Source organism: Choristoneura fumiferana, chromosome 3, assembly GCF_025370935.1.
Source record: "Choristoneura fumiferana chromosome 3, NRCan_CFum_1, whole genome shotgun sequence".
Taxonomy (NCBI): Eukaryota; Metazoa; Arthropoda; class Insecta; order Lepidoptera; family Tortricidae; genus Choristoneura; species Choristoneura fumiferana.
The window spans coordinates 15746680-15765023 of record NC_133474.1 but is presented as its reverse complement, the minus strand read 5'-3'; the positions used below and the strand labels follow the sequence as shown (position 1 = coordinate 15765023).

At 38.2% G+C, this 18344-nt stretch overlaps 3 protein-coding genes across 3 annotated transcripts in view; 2 read left to right on the top strand and 1 right to left on the bottom strand.

Moving 5' to 3' along the window:
- Positions 1-1120: 1120 nt before the first annotated feature.
- On the top strand, positions 1121-2838 carry TfIIFbeta (transcription factor TFIIFbeta). Its single transcript, XM_074085873.1, has 4 exons — positions 1121-1712; positions 1833-2044; positions 2187-2312; positions 2593-2838. Exons 1-4 carry the CDS (start codon positions 1406-1408, stop codon positions 2761-2763), a joined length of 816 nt encoding a protein of 271 aa, XP_073941974.1. The 5' UTR covers positions 1121-1405; the 3' UTR covers positions 2764-2838.
- A 171-nt stretch (positions 2839-3009) lies between these two features.
- LOC141426735 (tetraspanin-7-like) lies at positions 3010-8787 on the bottom strand. Its single transcript, XM_074085875.1, has 5 exons — positions 8619-8787; positions 5615-5803; positions 4967-5128; positions 4093-4221; positions 3010-3460 (listed from the first exon to the last, which is right to left on the bottom strand). The coding sequence occupies exons 1-5, from the start codon at positions 8694-8696 to the stop codon at positions 3305-3307; spliced, it is 714 nt and encodes a 237-aa protein (XP_073941976.1). The 5' UTR covers positions 8697-8787; the 3' UTR covers positions 3010-3304.
- Positions 8788-9691: 904 nt separating this feature from the next.
- LOC141426738 (uncharacterized) overlaps positions 9692-18344 on the top strand; it is a 30339-nt gene continuing 21686 nt past the window's right edge. Inside the window, exon 1 of the mRNA XM_074085878.1 lies at positions 9692-9894. Within this exon, the coding sequence (XP_073941979.1) occupies positions 9807-9894 (88 nt within the window). The 5' untranslated portion in view covers positions 9692-9806. The remainder of the gene's footprint in view (positions 9895-18344) is intronic.

Below are 18344 nucleotides of genomic sequence, written 5' to 3'. Positions count from 1 at the left end.
GGCCAATGTCAGCTGGGCTACTCCGAAACTCGAAACTCGAAGTTCGTGTCGTGCGGTCCCCCCCCCCTGACACTTACACTGTTTGATACGAGAGCGAGAGGGACCGCACGACACGAACTTCGAGTTTCGAGTTTCGGAGTAGCCCTGCTGCGAGACCTGTTCATCGCTCTCGTATCAAACAGTGTAAGTGTCAGAGGGACCGCACGACACGAACTTCGAGTTAGGAGTTTGGTAGTACCCCAGCAGTTGCGATGACAGGGTTGCGGTTGATTCTGCAGAACGCCAACAGTTTGATCGACCACTATAGAATAGATGGGATGAGAGTGAGAGCAGTCATAATGACATTCCTTTTCCATTCACCCAAACAAATCACAGCCATTACCTCTCATATTTCGTTTTCGAGTTTTTTTTTTACCGTACAACGTGGTACAACGGCAAAAACTACTAGACACTGGCAAAATTGACCTCCAATGGACAGAGCCATATTTTAAAAAAAAAACAACAACAACAAATATAAGATGCAATGCAATGGTATAGGTCTATGATCTATGAGTGCAATGCGTTTCATACCTACCATAGTACATGTACATGTGGCATGTGCGTGCAGGCCATTTTACCTACCACCCTATTAATTATGGCTATTATTTTGCTCGCTTGTCTTGCAATCTGTAGTATTCTGTAGGGCTAGGGCTACTGCGAAATCTGAAAATTGAAGTTCGTATCGTACCATCCTTTTCACTCTCGTATTAAATAATATTATAAACGTTCGGCGGGACACCGACCCGACCGGTAACTGCAATTTTCGAATTTCGCACTGCATGCGTAGCGTATTCCATTTCCATTCCATTCCATTCTGAGGGCCTACTCCAAGCCTACTCTGAAGTTCGAAAAACAAAGTTCGTATCGTACCGTCCCTCTGGCTCTCGTATTAAATAGTATGTGTCAGTGGGACCGGACGACATGAACTTTGAGTTTCGAGTTTCGTAGTAGCCCTGCAATTCGGGTGACACTCTTTCCCGGCCCGGATAATACCGACTTTGTTTTTTGTATACACGCCCATAGAAGCTCTTGTCAGTTTATATGGGCGTGTGCACAAAAAACAGGGCCGGTATTTCCATGTCGGTGTTATCCGGGTCGGGAAAGAGTGTCACACAGTCACCCCTGCAGTTCCATCCATCCACTACTATACACCAAAACTATACACACTCATCTATGGCCACTACTTCAACGTATATAAGTTGATCGTGTTTGTTTTTTGTCTTCTTGTATTTCATTGTATTGTGCAATTTTGACATGTTCGTGCTGCTTGTCGAGTGAGTGAAAAAGTTGTGGTATTAACAGTACTGTAGAAGCTAAGGGTTACTTTATTAATTTATTCCACATTAGCCCAATCAATTCTTGCAAAATGAGTACTCCACCTGCAGTTCCTCAAATAGATCGCGAATTAGACTTATCCAACACCGGGAGAGGAGTCTGGCTTGTCAAGGTACCTAAGTATATAGCAAACAGATGGGAAAAAGCTCCAGGCAATATCGAAGTAGGAAAGTTGAAGATTTCTCGGGTACAAGGACAGCGAGCCCAGGTGCAGTTATCACTGTCAGAGGCTGTGATGTGCCTGAAGGAGCCTGGCGAGCAGAGCATACCAAAAGAACATCGTCTGGATGTGTCCAATGTGACCAGACAATCATTAGGCGTATTTTCCCATGTTGTGCGTAAGTACTGCCTGTGCTTGAATTTTAGTTAATTGTCACATGAACTAAGTACATAACAAAATGATTAGGACAGGTAATGATTAAAATAAACTGCATTATTAACTATGCTTGTTTTTCCAGCATCTAACACTGATTCTGTTGTGCCAGAGACAGAAAAACTGTACATGGAGGGCAGGATAGTACAGAAGTTAGAATGTAGGCCATATGCAGACCCCACATACTACAAATTAAAGTCTGAATCAATTAGAAAAGCATCTATGCCACAACGCCAAGTGCAACAATTAGATCGTATTGTGCAAAGTTTTAAGCCTGTGTCGGATCATAAACATAATGTAAGTATTTCAATCAAATTAAACAATTGTTCTACATTTTTCATAATTATATATCTGACTGTCTGTCCATATGGCAAAAAGTTTCATCTGCATTGTAATTTTGTATTAAGTGTACTAATTAATTGAATCTTTGAATTTCCAGATTGAGTACCAAGAGAGAAAGAAAGCAGAAGGCAAAAAGTCTAGAGATGACAAGGATGCTGTACTCAATGTACTGTTTGCTGCATTTGAAAAACATCAATATTATAACATTAAGGATCTTGTGAAGGTATTAATTTCATTAATCCAAATGGTTATTACAAATTTTTCAATATTTTTAACCCCCAACGCAAAAAGAGGTACAATGGTACCGTAGCTCTTAAACGGGTGCACCGATTTGAATGCAGTTTTTTTATTTGAAAGTAGGTTTTCTAGCTATGGTTTATCAAAATCGGTTTAGCCGATTTTGAGATATTGAACTTTGAAGTAACAAAGTCAGGGGTTTTCCAACTTTTTGTTGGTTAGGTTGTTATCACCCACTTAGCTAATACTTGAACAACTTTTTTCAGATAACTAAACAGCCCATAGTATACTTAAAAGAGATTCTTAAGGAAGTATGTAATTATAATCTGAAAAACCCACACAAGAACATGTGGGAGCTGAAACCGGAGTATCGGCACTATAAACAGGACACACCGGTGGACACAAAGGAGGACAAAGATAGCTCGGATAGTGACTAAATTTAAGATTTATATGATTCATGATCATGCTATTGTTAAGACTAGGTAGAAGCAATACAAATGTTATTAATTTTTTATCAGTCTTTACTTTACAATATGCAGGAATGGATCTGGTGTTAGTTAGATTCATTGTTTTCAAATATAGAAATGAGGGTAGTATAAAATTTTAAGAATTTAATTAAACCACAGGTTTGCTTGGACCAAAGCGTTTAGCTATATTTCCTCAAGAGAAATGAAATTCGAAAATTCTATGCTTGCATAATTTAATAACATTGAACATACATTTATTCGAATAAATTTCATTAAAAGTCCATTTACATCAAGAATTCATTAAAAAATAAATAAACTATACTTATTAAATAACTATGCTTAAAGACAAAGCTACAACTTTAGTTGCGCATAATAGATTTTATGAATACTTTTTAAAATTTATTTCTATAATTAATTGAGTATATAAGTGGTTATTCAGTCCAAGAGTTAAGATTGAGATTTTGGGCGTTGTTGTAACTTATAATATATGACCGACCGGTTACAGTTTGATTCAGTTCATGACATCGTACTTTGATTTCTTGATATAGCTGGCCAGGAAGCAGGAGAGGATGGTGCCCACTAGTGGGAACAGCGCAGTTCCGATTGCGATGCCCATCAGTAAGTTCATGTTGCTCTGCAGGTATTCCACTATTACTTTGTAACAGCCCTGAAATTAATTTCTCTGTGATTAGATTAAAAATCATATAACCAGACCCTGGTAGCCCGGTGGTTAGATGGTCTCTCAAGCAAAGGATTGTGAGTTCAAACCTGGGTTTGTAGTTTATCGGAATTTATATGTGAAATTACATTAAAAATTTACCATGAACTTTATGGTAAAGTAAAATGCAATATTGGCTACCTGCACACACCGGCAGGGCAATTCAATGTGTAAAGAAGGTTGTAAATTAATTCTCAGTCGACCGCTTTCAGAAGACGCGACGCGAATTTACAGATTCATTGGACGGGCCTTTGCATCCAGAGACGTGGTTTCAGTGCAAGGGAGAGTGTAATATTTGTCTGTAGTGTGGTGTATATATCTGAGGCTCCCCATGAGGCTGACATAGTCACATTTGGTGTGCTAAAGACTCGTTAAAATATCAGAGGAAAAAAAAGGTTGTAAATTCACATTTATTTGCAATGTATGTATGCAAGAATGTGTAACTTGTTCATAAAATTCATTTTACTCTCGACGGCCTGCGATTCGGGGTCGTGGGTGAAATTACGCATTTGATGCACTCGTATAATCTACTATTTTCGTCGGTATAAAACGTCAAAAACCAGAGCCGCTGTAGTAGGTACCTCCTGATAGACGTCGCTGTAGTTGGCCGTGACGCAGCTGTTGGGGTCCACGCAGCACGAGGTAGGGATGGTGCGCTGCGGCGACAGGCGCACCCAGTCCGAGTAGTTCGAGACGCCGCAGCAGTGCAGCTGCAACGTGCACAAGACGGCGATCAAACAATGCCTGCAGTGGCGGCACAGGCCCTATACCACGAAGTGCAAAATTCTAACTTCGTATCTTGCCGTCCCGCTTACGATAATATTATTTACCTAATACGAGAGTGAGACGGATGGTACGTTACGAATTTCGTAGTAGCCCCCCAGGGCCTAAACCTATTTTATCCTCCTGAGTCGTGACTTTTTTTTAACAAACTTAGTGCTTAAGACACAGAATAAGTAATTTAAGACCTAGACGAGGTTGACCTGCTTTGTTATTTTGGACATTATTTAAAAATTCTTAGAATTATTTATTCAATGAACAATTTGTACTTTATAAACATTTATAAAGTACATTCGGCCGTTATTCTTAGTTTTAATTAATCCTTTATATAGTACTAGATTTTGCCCGCGTCTCCGCCCGCGTGGTATTCGGTTATCGCGCGCTGTTCCCTCGGGAACTGTGCATTTTTCCGGGATAAAAAGTAGCCTATGTCACTCTCGGGCCCATAAACTATCTCTATGCCAAAAATCACGTCGATCCGTTGCTCCGTTACGGCGTGAAAGACGGACAAACACACAAACATACAAATACACTTTCGCATTTATAATATTAGTATGGATGGATATATTCCTTTTAACCTTGTGGTCCCTGCTAATTATAATGAAATTAAAGTCGTCCCTGGTCATAAAAAGGTTTGGAATCTCTCTAGGGCCTCAGGGCCTCATATATACTCACATTGGCTTGCGCGAAGTCAAAGTTGCCTTTATGCGGGTCGTAAGTGATGAGCGTCTGCGTGAGCCCGTCGTGGAGCCCCTTGGCGAAGGTGTCGCGGTAGCACGCCACCGACGCGCCCACGCCCGCGTCCATCACAAAGATGCAAGCCAGGAAACCGCCGTACTGTGCGTATTATTAGTTCTCAGTATTATGTATAGAAAAAGACCGGCCATCTACGAATAAATTTATTTATTCTTTAGTTAAATACTTAATACATATTTTTCTGCCGTGATTTTTAAATATCTAGACAGGTAGGTTGGAAGGGAGAGGTCGCGTTTAAGCGATAAGAATAAGACCACTTATTGTCTACTCTGAATTTTGTATCAATGTAAATTTTTGTACTGGTTTGTGGTGTTCAATAAATAATACTTGTATTGTTTTTGAAATTGCAAGCTCTTATTTAACTTCAGACCTCGTGTTTGTTTGCTTCAAAACTCGCAAGTTAACTTTAATCCACTTCCAGTGGTCGGATTGACTTGAAGACATTTGTATATATATATACACACACACACACACACACACACACACACACACACACACACACACACACACACACACACACACACACACCATAAAACCAAATTTTTAACAAAAACTTATAGTCCTTACGATATAAAGCAGCACCGGCTGCCCCTTGATGATGCAGGAGAAAGCGACGGAGCTGACGAGCACGATGAGCCCCGCCAGCCCGACCACCACCAGCGGCGCCGTGCCCGAGAACTCCGACGACAGCTCCATGTACCTGTGCAGGTCGAACTGCGCCCACAGACCCACCACCAGCAGCACCAGCCCCGACAACTGCGAAACGAGATTCACTCAGAGCCTTATGGCAGTGGCGAGTTGAAAGCGAAGGGAGCCTGCAGGGCTACTATGAAACTCGAAGTTCGTATCGTACCGCCCTCTCGCTCTCGTATTAAATAGTATAAGACAGTGTCAGAGGGACCGCACGACACGAACTTCGAGTTTCGTAGTAGCCCTGCTGCAAAGCTTTCTTCGGGAACGCGCAACGATATCGCTGTGAATGCGCAACGAGTTAGCTGTGTATAGCGCAAAAACGCCATAGGTACTGTACACTCGTATATAATAATAATAATTGGGCGTCTTAGGCGCTACACGCAGCTAACTCGCTGCGCGCTCGCAGCGATATCGCGATGTCGTTGGGCGCTTTTGAAAGCGTTGTGGGCTCCCTTCGCTTTCAATACGCCCACAAATCGCCAGTGTGACTAAGGCTCAAATGCGCCCCAGATCCATCAAGTAGAAAAACTTCTTATGACAGTGGTGGCTCAGTACCAAATCGCCAGTGTGACTAAGGCTCAAATGCGCCCCAGATCCATCAAGTAGAAAAACTTCTTATGACAGTGGTGGCTCAGGACCTAAATTTAGTGTTGGCAAGAACATAAATCCCCGCCCTGGGACCCGCGTGGGCCCGCGTGGGAACTATGGCCCAAGCCCTCTCATTCTGAGGGGAGGCCTGTGCCCTGCAGTGGGACGTATATAGGCTGGGATGATGATGAAGAACATAAATTACGCGAGGCCCTATGATGACGCACCACTAAAAAAACAGTTTTCGAAGCGCGAAGTCTACGTCGCCTAAACGTTCCACCATCTTCTAGTTTATCACTTAAACGCGGTAGGTATATTGTTAATAGTGGCTCTAAAGCTCGGGTTTTCTAGGATAGCGGTGCGGTCATAAAGTGGCCGTAATACAGCGGTAAATGACGTCACTAGATATTATCTATGTAAACTTTTTAGCATAGTTTTCTAGAACGGTTGTTACCATAGACGATGTTTGAGGTCTCTCACCGCTGTAGTATGGTATGATGGTGGCTCGGCGCCATAAAAACTCGATTCCCACCGGATAGCCTACATTTTTTACGTGACGTCATTGATGTAATGACAAGTAGGTACCTACGGCAAAGGTCCTACGTAGGTAGGGTCAGCATCATTACTTTTTTACTCTGTCACATTAACACATTTGTCATCTTGTATGGCAGTACGTGGCTGTAAAACGACAAAGTAAGTAACCAGCTACTTTTGATGCTGACTGTACACTAACTGCGAGATGTTGCATCCAACGATGAACTCAACTCACGCTTCTGTCACTCTCCGGCTTGACTATCAAAATTGTTTAGTCCACGCCACTGTGTGTGTGTGTGTGTGTGTGTGTGCGTGCGTGTGTGCGTGTGTGTGTGTGGGTGCGTGCGTGCGTGCGTGCGTGCGTGCGTGTGTGTGTGCATATTTCATTGTGTAGGGGTAACTACGCTACGGTGTCGTGAGGGCGAAACTTAAAGTACCCTTGTGAAACACACATTAATGCTAAAAAATATGAAACTTAGTAGCAGCTCGGTAAAGTCAAGAAACCACTATATACTTTTCTAATGATTCTAATATGACTCAGCCCAGCGCGTTGGCCGAAGATTGGAAATTTTGCGTAGGTAGGAACAGGCCATCACTGTTTGACGGACCGATCGGTCGTTTTCTTTTTTATTTCATGGTGAGAGATAGTGGTAGAATTTTACCATGAGCTTTCATCATCGTCCTAGCCTATTTACCTACGTCCCACTGCTGGGCACAGGCCTCCTCTCAAAATGAGAGGGCTTGAGCCGTAGTTCCCACGCGGGCCCAGTGCGGATTGGGAACTTCACACATACCATTGAATTACCTACTTCACAGGTGTGTGCAGGCTTCCTCACAATGTTTTCCATCACCGTAAAGCTCGTGGTAAATTTTAAATGTAATTTCGCTTTATGAATTTCGAAAAACTCCGAGGTGCGAGCCGGGTTTTGAACCCACGAACCTTTGCTTGAGAGGCCTTAGGTCAAATCACTAGGCCACCACGGCTTCAACGGGTGAACGAAAACATCGTGAAGAAACCTGCACAAACCTGCGAAGCAGGTTAATGGTATGGGTGGGCCCGCGTGGGAACTGCGGGCCTAAGCCCTCTTATTCTGAGAGGAAGGCCTGTGCCCAGCAGTGGGACGTATAAGGCTGGGATGGATGGGTTAGATGTCTATAGAATGACAATGAAAGAACCTTATAAAGATAATCTTCAGCACGTTAAGAAACATTATGTAGGTGCAGCACTTGGTAATTAAGATATGCCTTAGGTTAATGTTAATACTTACCGCAAAGAGTTAATAACCTAACCAACAAAATGTTGGAAAACCCCGACTTTGTCACTTCCAAGTTCAATATCTCAAAAACGGCTGACCGATTTTGATAAATCATGTCTAAGAACTATCGCTAGAAAACCTGCTTTCAATTAAACAAAAAACGCATTCTAATCGGTTCACCCGTTTAAGAGCTACGGTGCCACCGACAGATACACACACAGACACAGACATAGACACACAGACACACATAGCGGTCAAACTTATAACACCCCTCTTTTTGCGTCGGGGGTTAAAAACAACTGAATTGATAACGGCAGTTAGTAGTTGATTGCGTTAAGTTCATAAAGTAAGATAACAATAAAATGATTAGCGTTCCTGCGGGCATTGTGTCTAGAGTCAACGTTTATGGTACCAACTGATTCTGAATAATAACAGCTGTCAGAATGATAACTGATAACACATTGTTTTTGTTTTAATTAAGTATACAAACACGGACTTACCCAAAAGACGACGTTGAAAATGAAAAGGAATGTTTTGAGGCAGGCTATCATCGCCACGTTTTTGAATTGGTTGCCCATGCTCACGGCTTATTCATGTGTTCCATTCATGAATTTCCCGAATCCGTTGTTAGGTCTTGTTGCTATACGGGGGTGCGAGTGACTGCGGGCGGGTCCAGCCCGCACTGCGCGTGCGTGATAACATCGGCGTCCGTGTTTGTAAATAAAAACCAGTTAAGTACTGTACTTAGTACTTTTTATAGGGACTTATAGATAAAAATAAAAACAGTTTGACTAAGTTACAGCCTTCCAGCGTAATCAAATAAGGATGTGATACTTACTTGTATCGTTGCATGATTTGGGTTACCGTATTTTTTCAGCAATTACCACTTTGTGCGCAGTATTTAAGTGAATTGAAATGATCAAAGATACACGTTTTATCCAAAGATCGGGTTTAATGTTGAAATTTGTGGGAGGCCCGTGTATACAATCAACTCTAAGGATACCTAGAAAAGTAAAATGTAGAGCTTCCTCCGTAGGTAGGTAAATAAATTTGCACGTATTTTTGTGCTAGCTTTAGGTAGCCTGCTGAATTTTAGTACAGTCCCATAATTATAAAGTGAGTATCGAGTTGAAATTAATAATTTTACGCGCTCTATTTAACGAAACTTAAAGGACGTGGGCAGATACCTATAAACTTCGTTAGTGACATGGATTAATATTAAAATCTGTGTTATAATAGTAAAAAAATAGATTTCAGAATTTTGACAAATTCTAACGGAAAAAAGAAATAAACGGGATTTATTTTACACTGAATTCAAAACGACTCTATCTCCATAACTACGTATGATGACTAGACTTAAAATTTGGCATACCTACTAGTAGATGAATGCAACACAGTTAAGTTTGGATAAGTGCAATATATTTCAATACTAATAACTTGTTGCTAATATTGCTATGCCCTTAATAAATAAATAAATAAGTAAGAAAAACTTTGGTTTGGTAAAATATATTTGGTCGCGATCAGAGACCGCTGCACCGGCGGACCGGCGCAAGCGGCGCTAGTCAGTCTACGTCCTCGGCTGCGCCCGCGCGTGCTTTCGTTACTGCCGCATATCGCGATCTACAATACGATACAACATAAACAGTGTTAGAACTAATGTGTTTTGATTAAACGATCTAACAGGCATTATGATTTACCATAGTTATTTGTTTATTATCGGCATTATTTTTCGGATAACATCCGTTTCCCCGATTGCTGATTTTGAAGGAGATGATGGTGAGATTTTTTTATATGCGATAAGTAATATTTAGGATCTAATTGAAATGCAATACAATAATACATCGATAAACACATATAATAAACTTTTATTTTCTGATTAATTTAGAATAATTATTTCAAAAATTATGAACTTTCAGTTGGAAGACTGAGTACCTAGATAAACTGTATCGATCGTATAAGTTACATTACAGATTACGCTTGTTTTTTTTTAGTAAAAAAAAACACATTTTTAACTCTTTGGAATTGTAGAAGTAGTGTGGATATAAATATGCAATGGATATGAATGAAATTAAAAAAACCGGCCAAGAGCGTGTCGGACACGCCCAAAATAGGGTACCGTAGCCATTAAAAAAAAATAAGTAATATTTTTCTAAGGATTTCGTATTTTATACGGAATCTTCCAAGTTTAGGTATACCTAGACGACCAGATGGCCTAGTGGTTAGAGAACCTGACTACGAAGCTTGAGGTCCCGGGTTCGATTCCCGTGTCGGGGCAGATATTTGTATGAAAAATACGAATGTTTGTTCTCGGGTCTTGGGTGTTTAATATGTATTTAAGTATGTATCTCTATCTATATAATTATATTTATCCGTTGCTTAGTACCCATAACACAAGCTTTGCTAAGCTTACTTTGGGACTAGGTCAATTGGTGTGAATTGTCCCGTGATATTTATTTATTTATTTATATTTATTTTATACCTTAGGCTGCTATTTTACTCTTAAAACTACTAATAATTCTCAAGCAAACTTAGCCATTATTTATAGTTTTCCTTGTAAGTTTGATAAACTTACTACCATCCTGAATTTAATAAAAAATTTCCACCCAACGGTTAAGATTTTAGACGGGGGGGGGGGGGGGACGCCCGATTTTAATGAAAATTTGCACTTTAAAGTTGAATATTTCGCAAACAAATAACTGAATCGAAAAATCGTCTTAGCAAACCCCTAAGTAGTAGTGGTTTTAAAAGACCTATCCAACGATACCCCACACTATAGGGTTGGATGATAAAAAAAAATCACTTTACGTCTATGGGAGGTGACTACCCTAAAAATTTTTATTTTATTTTTTATTGCATCATTTTGTCGGCATAGTTTATATATATATCCGTGCAAAATTACATCTTTCTAGCATTGATAGTCCCTGAGCAAAGCCGCGGACGGACAGACAGACAGACATGACGAAACTATAAAGGTTCCTTTTTTGCCATTTTGGCTCCGGAACCCTAAAAAGCAGCCAAGCTGAAGTCGGAGTCACGCACCGAGAGGATTGCGTATGCTACGCAGAACATTTGGAGATTCTACAATGTTGTTTTTGTGTTAGACCATAAAGTTTTTATAGGTTTCTCTTGTAATCCATAACAATTACAGAACTGAAATAATGGCTGGGAGAATCTAAAAATGTCGTAAATTTTTCATAAATAAACTTTACACATACTTGGTCGATTTTCTTTTGAGGTAGGTACCTATATAGTGCGGCAAAAAGCCCCGAAAACACCACAGCGAAATAATGAGTGGAAAAGAAGTAAAGAGTCCTATCTTTACAATAAATATTTAGGTCTTTCTTTCATCCCTTAATCACCATTTCTTTCAATTTAATAGTAGGTAGCTAACTATCTTTTGCCCGCAGCTTCGCCCGCGTGGAATTCGGTTACCGCGCGCTTTTCCCTCGGGAACTGTGCATTTTTACGGGATAAAAAGTAGCCTATGTCACTCTCTGGCCCATAAACTATCTCTACGCCAAAAATCACGTCGATCCGTCGCTCCATTTCGACGTGAAAGACGGACACACATATAAACACACCACTTTCGCATTTATAATATTAGTATAAGTATGGATTTATTTTTATTTTGAGCGGAGCTACTGACAGTATAGAGTAGGTAGCTGATAGGTAGGTGCTGCAATATTTTTTATAAAAGTACAAATTGTACAGTACGATTACTTGGAGTTAACACTTGACAGAAGGGCGTGCCTTCAGTCAATTTTCAACTTTGACGTCATACAAATAAAATAGTTTTTACATAATCTGTAAACGTGGGTAGCGGTATACTAAAAATGGCTTTATTTGTATGACGTCAAAGTTGAAAATTGACTGAAGGCACGCCCATCTGTCAAGTTAACTAACTCCAAGTAATCGTACTGTATACAGTATACAGTATCTCAGTTTTTCTGTGACAGCTGTAAATGTGCGTTGGTTTAAGTTTAAGCACAAAATTCCAAATTCTGGGCAACTTTAAAATAAAGAAAAATTTACATATGAAGTAACAAAACATTGTGATCTTATTCTTTTGAAAGTTTTACATAATTTGCATTTTAATGTGCACGTGTGAAAGTTGCGATCGGGCGAGTGTCCACCGCCAAACTTGTTAATACAGCCCAAACACACGACACAGCCGAGCCTTACTAATAAATCATACCAATAACTAACTTTAATATTTACCAAACGTCTAAGTCCAAAAAATCCCTTCCATCATTTTAAATCGTAAGCCGTCAACTTCATGGCTGAATTTGAAATGATACAAAATTTTACTTGAGCCATTTTGTTTTTATCGAGCAACAAACTCGTGTGATAACTTATAAATCACTTTCAAACCACACAGATTAATTGACTTGCGATTATGTTAATGCGCTTTTTTATTCAAATTGTAAAGGTAAGAATCGTCTTGTTACATGTCTACTGAATGAATATTAATAATCTTTATTGAGTGTGTATTGTAAATACATAATATGGGAATTGATACTTGATAAACGAATTAAAAAAATCAGGAGACTTTTTAGAAGACATAAGAAGATAGCCATTTGAATTCTAAGACATTGTGAAACCATTTTACCATTTATTTCGTTTCAGACAGTGTTGGGTAAACTTGAAATAGACATAAAATGTTGTTATTATTACTTTATACCGCAGCACTGTACGCAAAATAGCACATCGAGAATATGCCGAATGCAAATTAATCATACTCGTACAGTCGAATTCATAAACTTGTGAGCAAAAATGACTCTATTGTTAATGGCGTAGAAGCGTGTTCAGATATTTTTGATCAAATTTTTGCTCACAAGTTTATGAACTCGACTGTACATAATATCTCATATATTCTGAGCAAATAAATTCTTTGAATCATTAAAAGAGTGGGTGCGACGACATTTAAAAGCTTAAAAAAATAATGAAGGCGATAAAGTAAATGCCATTTGGTCACATTTCACCTACTTAACTCAGAAAATAATTCTAAAGACTGATAGAATCATTACTACTCAACTTAATGGTTTTGTGTGAGTTAAAAATCGGACATAATGCAACCCTTACTAGATTCGCCCTCCCGGAAAGGGGCAAAATTAGTGGAAATCATAAATAATATTCAATTCAATAATGGTCCGACTCGCACTTGGCCAGTTTTTTGAAAATTTTTGCAAACTAGAGGCTGCCGGCACGGAGATCTTTTTACCCGACTGACCAAAGGTTTTATACTTTGTCAATATAAAATTTTCTTATTAACTCGATGATGAAACAAAAAAATGATAACAAATCTTTTTTTTTATAATTAAAAATAGCCTGTCCAGGATTTTTTTAGCAAATCCATTTCTAATATACTAAATTTAATAAAAATAGGTTTCATTCTGTTATCGTCTGATATGCGGTGAAGATCTTTTCAAGTTAGGATCATAGACCGAACTGTTCCTTTTTCTGTACTGTGGCATTGGTGTTCATTAATTACGCCTACAAGGATAAAAAGAGTACCTATCTACTCAGTGCAATACGAGTACTCGACTTACTTCCATATTTTTTCTTAATTTGACTATAGGTTCGCGGCATTTAATCTAAAGTAGTGCACTTTAGATTAAATTATTATGATACAGCTGTTTTATATGCAATATAATATATGAACACCTACAGTCAAAATACCACGCACACGCACAGGACTATCACGCTAACACACACGAGTAATATTTGGCTCGACGTTTCGGCCACATTACAGTGGCCGTGGTCACGAGTAGACTCGTTTGTGTTAGCGTGATAAGTCCTGTGCGTGGTGTTTAGACTATGAGTGAAAGTCACGAAAGTTTAAAACGTTATATGAAAACCTAACACTGAATTAATTTAGAACACTATTCAGCTACAATGTAATGATAATTATTTTAAACGACTTTCTTCTGACTGCAACGCAAACGCAGCACGTTGATGTCTTTTTTAATGAGAGAATATTAGTAATTTATTTGTAAATAAGAAATTAAAGTTATTAAACCGAATTCAAAACAGTTATTAAAAGACCGGCCAAGAGCGTGTCGGACACGCCCGAAATAGGGTTCCGTAGCCATTACGAAAAAATTAAGTAATATGTTTCTAAGGATTTCGTATTTTGTACGGAATATTCCAAGTTTAGGTAAATTTTATACCTCGGGCTGCTATTTACTCTTAAACTACTAATAATTCTCGAGAAAACTTAACTATTATAAATTTTCTAATTTCCACTTTAAAGTTGAATATTTTGCAAACATATCACTGAATCGAAAAATCATTGTAGCAACCCCGTAATGATTTTAAAATACCTATCCAACGATACCCCACACTACAAGGTTGGATGAGAAAAAAAAATCACCCCCACTACATGTCTATGGGAGGTAAATGTAAAAAAATGTTTTTGAAATTTTTATTGTACCATTTTGTCGCCATAGTTTTCATATATATTCGTGTAAAATTACAGCTTTCTAGCATTGATAGTCCCTGAGCAAAGCCGCGGACGAACAGACAATCATGACAAAACTATAAAAGGGTTCCGTTTTTGCCATTTTGGCTACGGGAGTACGGGACTCTAAAAAGGAGAAATAAAAGTTTCTTTTAATAAAATCTAAAGTAACTAAATATGAAAACTATTTTTTGAGGTCCGTGCATGTGTAGGTTAATATACAGTAATTATTACCTAGTCATGTAATTATTTCTTTTAAACCAAAGATGGAACCGACCTCAAAAAAATTGGCATGTTAATTTAGGTTTTATTAAGAAAATACTTTTATTTCTCCCTGCTTGGTTATACAGTTTTAAAGTCGGTTAATTTTTTTTTAAATATTTAAAAATATTTTTTCATTGTTCAGTTGTAATTGAAATGAATTACTTACTAAGTATTTCTTGGGTCTTGGATGTTTAATATGTATCTATATCTATATAATTTATCCGTTGCTTTAGGTCTTACCCATAACACAAGGTTTGCTAAGCTTACTTTGGGATTAGGTCAAATTGGTGTGAATTGTCCCGTGATATTTATTATTTATTTATTTTATTTTTTCATTGGAGTATCGTTTCGTTTACTCACTTTATTATTTCTTCGTCTTTTACTTGGATGATATGTTTTACCTCTAGAATTACGCTGTATGTATGTATGCCAACGGCACATTTCCTTAGTGAATGATTCACACTTAAATCTGTATTTTAAAAACCCTAAACCGATTTTGATGAAAATTGCAAACCCATAGAGTAGGTACAACATCCGGTTGTCATAGAAACTTGAAATTTGATCTTGAGTACTGAGTGACGATATGGACGCATGCAGCATGCGGCATGCTACTTATATTTAAATTTAAACTTAAATTTAAATTAGAAGCAAAATAACAACATTGACCGACGAAATATGACGAATATTTTATAATCTCACGAGCAACGGTACCATACGGACAGTGGGATACAGGCGCAATTAGCTTGTGTACTGAATAATTAAGTTGCCTTAATAGTGACTACTTTTATAGCTTTAGCGCAGGTGTAGGTACAGTCAAGGGCAAAGATATCTACACGGCCAAAGTTACAGAAATATGTATACACGGCCTTAATGTTAAGTGCATTAAGTCGTGTATACAATTTTTGTAACTTTGGCCGTGTCGATATCTTTGCCTTTGACTGTACCTACGTCTGGGAAGTGGATAACGAGCACATACCTGCTATAAATACTTCGGATTTCATTCTCCATTACTAATTACACTATATGTATATATATATTACACACACATAAACATATATCTTTATGTAATATATATTATATAACAACTAGCCGTTACCCGTGACTCCGTCCACGCAGAATTCGTTTATCGCTGTCCCGCGGGAACTATGCAATTTTCCGCGATAAAAACTATTCTATGTCCTTCTCTGGGACTCGAACTATCTGTACCTACTGTACCTATACCGAATTGTATCTAAATCGGTTCAGTGGTTTAGACGTGTTGAAGTAACAAACAAACAACAGACGTACAAACTTTCGCATTTATAATATTAGTGGGATTAGTAGGATAGCACTCATTTTTGATCATAAATATTTTATTTTTACCCATAAAAGAGTTATGTGACTGACTGAATGTCAGACGACGCACAGCCTAAACCGCTAGAGCTTGACTTATTTGACAGACAGTGTCTTGAGGGTATCAAAAGTGTACCTACTAAGTAAAGGATTTCTCGAAATTCCCACGGGATAAATTCAAATAATTTATTCAGTAAATAGGCCCTTAATTTTTTTAAACTACCAGCGCTTTCGGAAAGACCATCATTGTCAAGAAGAATGCGCCGCAAGAAACTTGGCAGAAAGTCATTTTTCAAAATAAAATAATTACAAATAAAATACTTAAAAACTACAGTATAGGTACAATTAAAGAAAAAAATACAAGAAAAAAATAATCATAATAATACAGGGATGTGTGGGGTCCCTTAGTTACATACATTTCAGGATAGGAAGTAAAAAGAAATTACATTGTTATTTTAAGCTGGCTCTATCTTTGTAACTATAATTAATAGAGACTTCAAATTTAGCACGCGAGTAGGTAGTTGCAATAGTTAAAAACATTTTCAGGGGTTTGCTTATCCCGTAGGATAATTTAAGAAACATATATTCCACGAGGGTTAACAGAGGGGTACACATACAGACTATTATGTAAGTACACTTTTATATACCGGGTGTGGCCTGTAATACGATAGCAAAAAATTAAAACATAGATGGTCCTCGTCAAACTAAACAACATTAGTTCAGCGACTTTAAAAATAATGGAGTCTTTGAATTTTCCTTTGTTCATACAAATTAAATACTGCTATCAATGTACGTCATTCTAGAACTAGAACACAACTGACGTCGCATGTCACGCTACAAACATCAAAAACTTTGCTTTACATTGCTTCTTTGAATAAATTTAAGTGTAATAAAAATTAAAAAAACTGACTATCTTTCAAAGTCGCTGAACTAATGTTGTTCAGTTTGAGGAGTATGACCTATATATTTTTAATTATTTGCTCATGAATATTCCAGGTCACACCCGGTATAATAACTAAAAACTATTTCAGAATTTTCCAAAATTATTTACTACAAGTTTACGTCCATCTACGAGGCCATTAGTCAGCTCAGCCTTATATTGTTTGTTATAGAAATTATTACGATTATAGAGATAGCCTATATATAAGCCTCGTGGGACCTACATGAAATTGTTACTACGAATTGTATCAAAATTTGATACATACTTAATGTCCATCAAGAAAAGTTGACTTTGCTTAGACATTAACATAACGTTTAAAATTTTGTACGCTGGGTCTTAAGAGGCCAAGACTCGTAATTATGGTAGGACCGGCTAATCCAACTAGGCAATAAAGCGCACGTACCTATGCCAGGGCATTCGAACTGGCTGGCTCAACTGTAACCCTTTTGATATAGGATACGATTCAAGTAAGGACAGCACGACTGGGGCAAATGCATGTCCAACGTTGTATGAAAGATGACAGGTTTATACCTATAACCCTATACCCTAGAGTATGTGATCCTTAATGCCAAACAAGATAATAGGTAACGGAAGCCGTAGCGTAAGTATGTGTACAAGTTATGAGTGACAATAGGTACTTTAAATATTCAATATGGGAAGAGACGGAATCTCATAAAATTTTCAGCAATTCATAAACTTAATGCACATAAAACACGTCTCATAGCATTTGATAGTTATGAGCGTCACATCGACGTGTTTACTCATTTTCAATTAAAATAAAAGTGAAGGGTACAAGAAAATTTTAAGTAAAAAGGCGTACCTACCTATCCAGTAATCATATTGTGTGTATTTCGAGAAACCACCGACGAATTAATTAAAGGAAATATTACGTCAGTTATTCTGAGCATCTGCACATTTCCGAGAGTTCACTTTAAAGCGATAATGACCCTTAACGGAGTGTAGGCGCAACATCATTTACTTAGCTCTTAGCTAAAAGCCTGCCGCTCCGGAGTGGTGCCCACGTTGATTCCTTTCTGCTTCGTGAATAAACTTAATAGTAAATTCTTTTACTAAGGTACTTCCACATGTTAAACTTCACATTTCTGACCTACCTATAAAGTGCGTTCCGTACAGCCAATGCATAAAGCGATTGAGAGATTCGATTGAGACATTTTATATCGACCAAACCGATTATTTGTTATTAATACTAGCAATGAACATGCGATATCA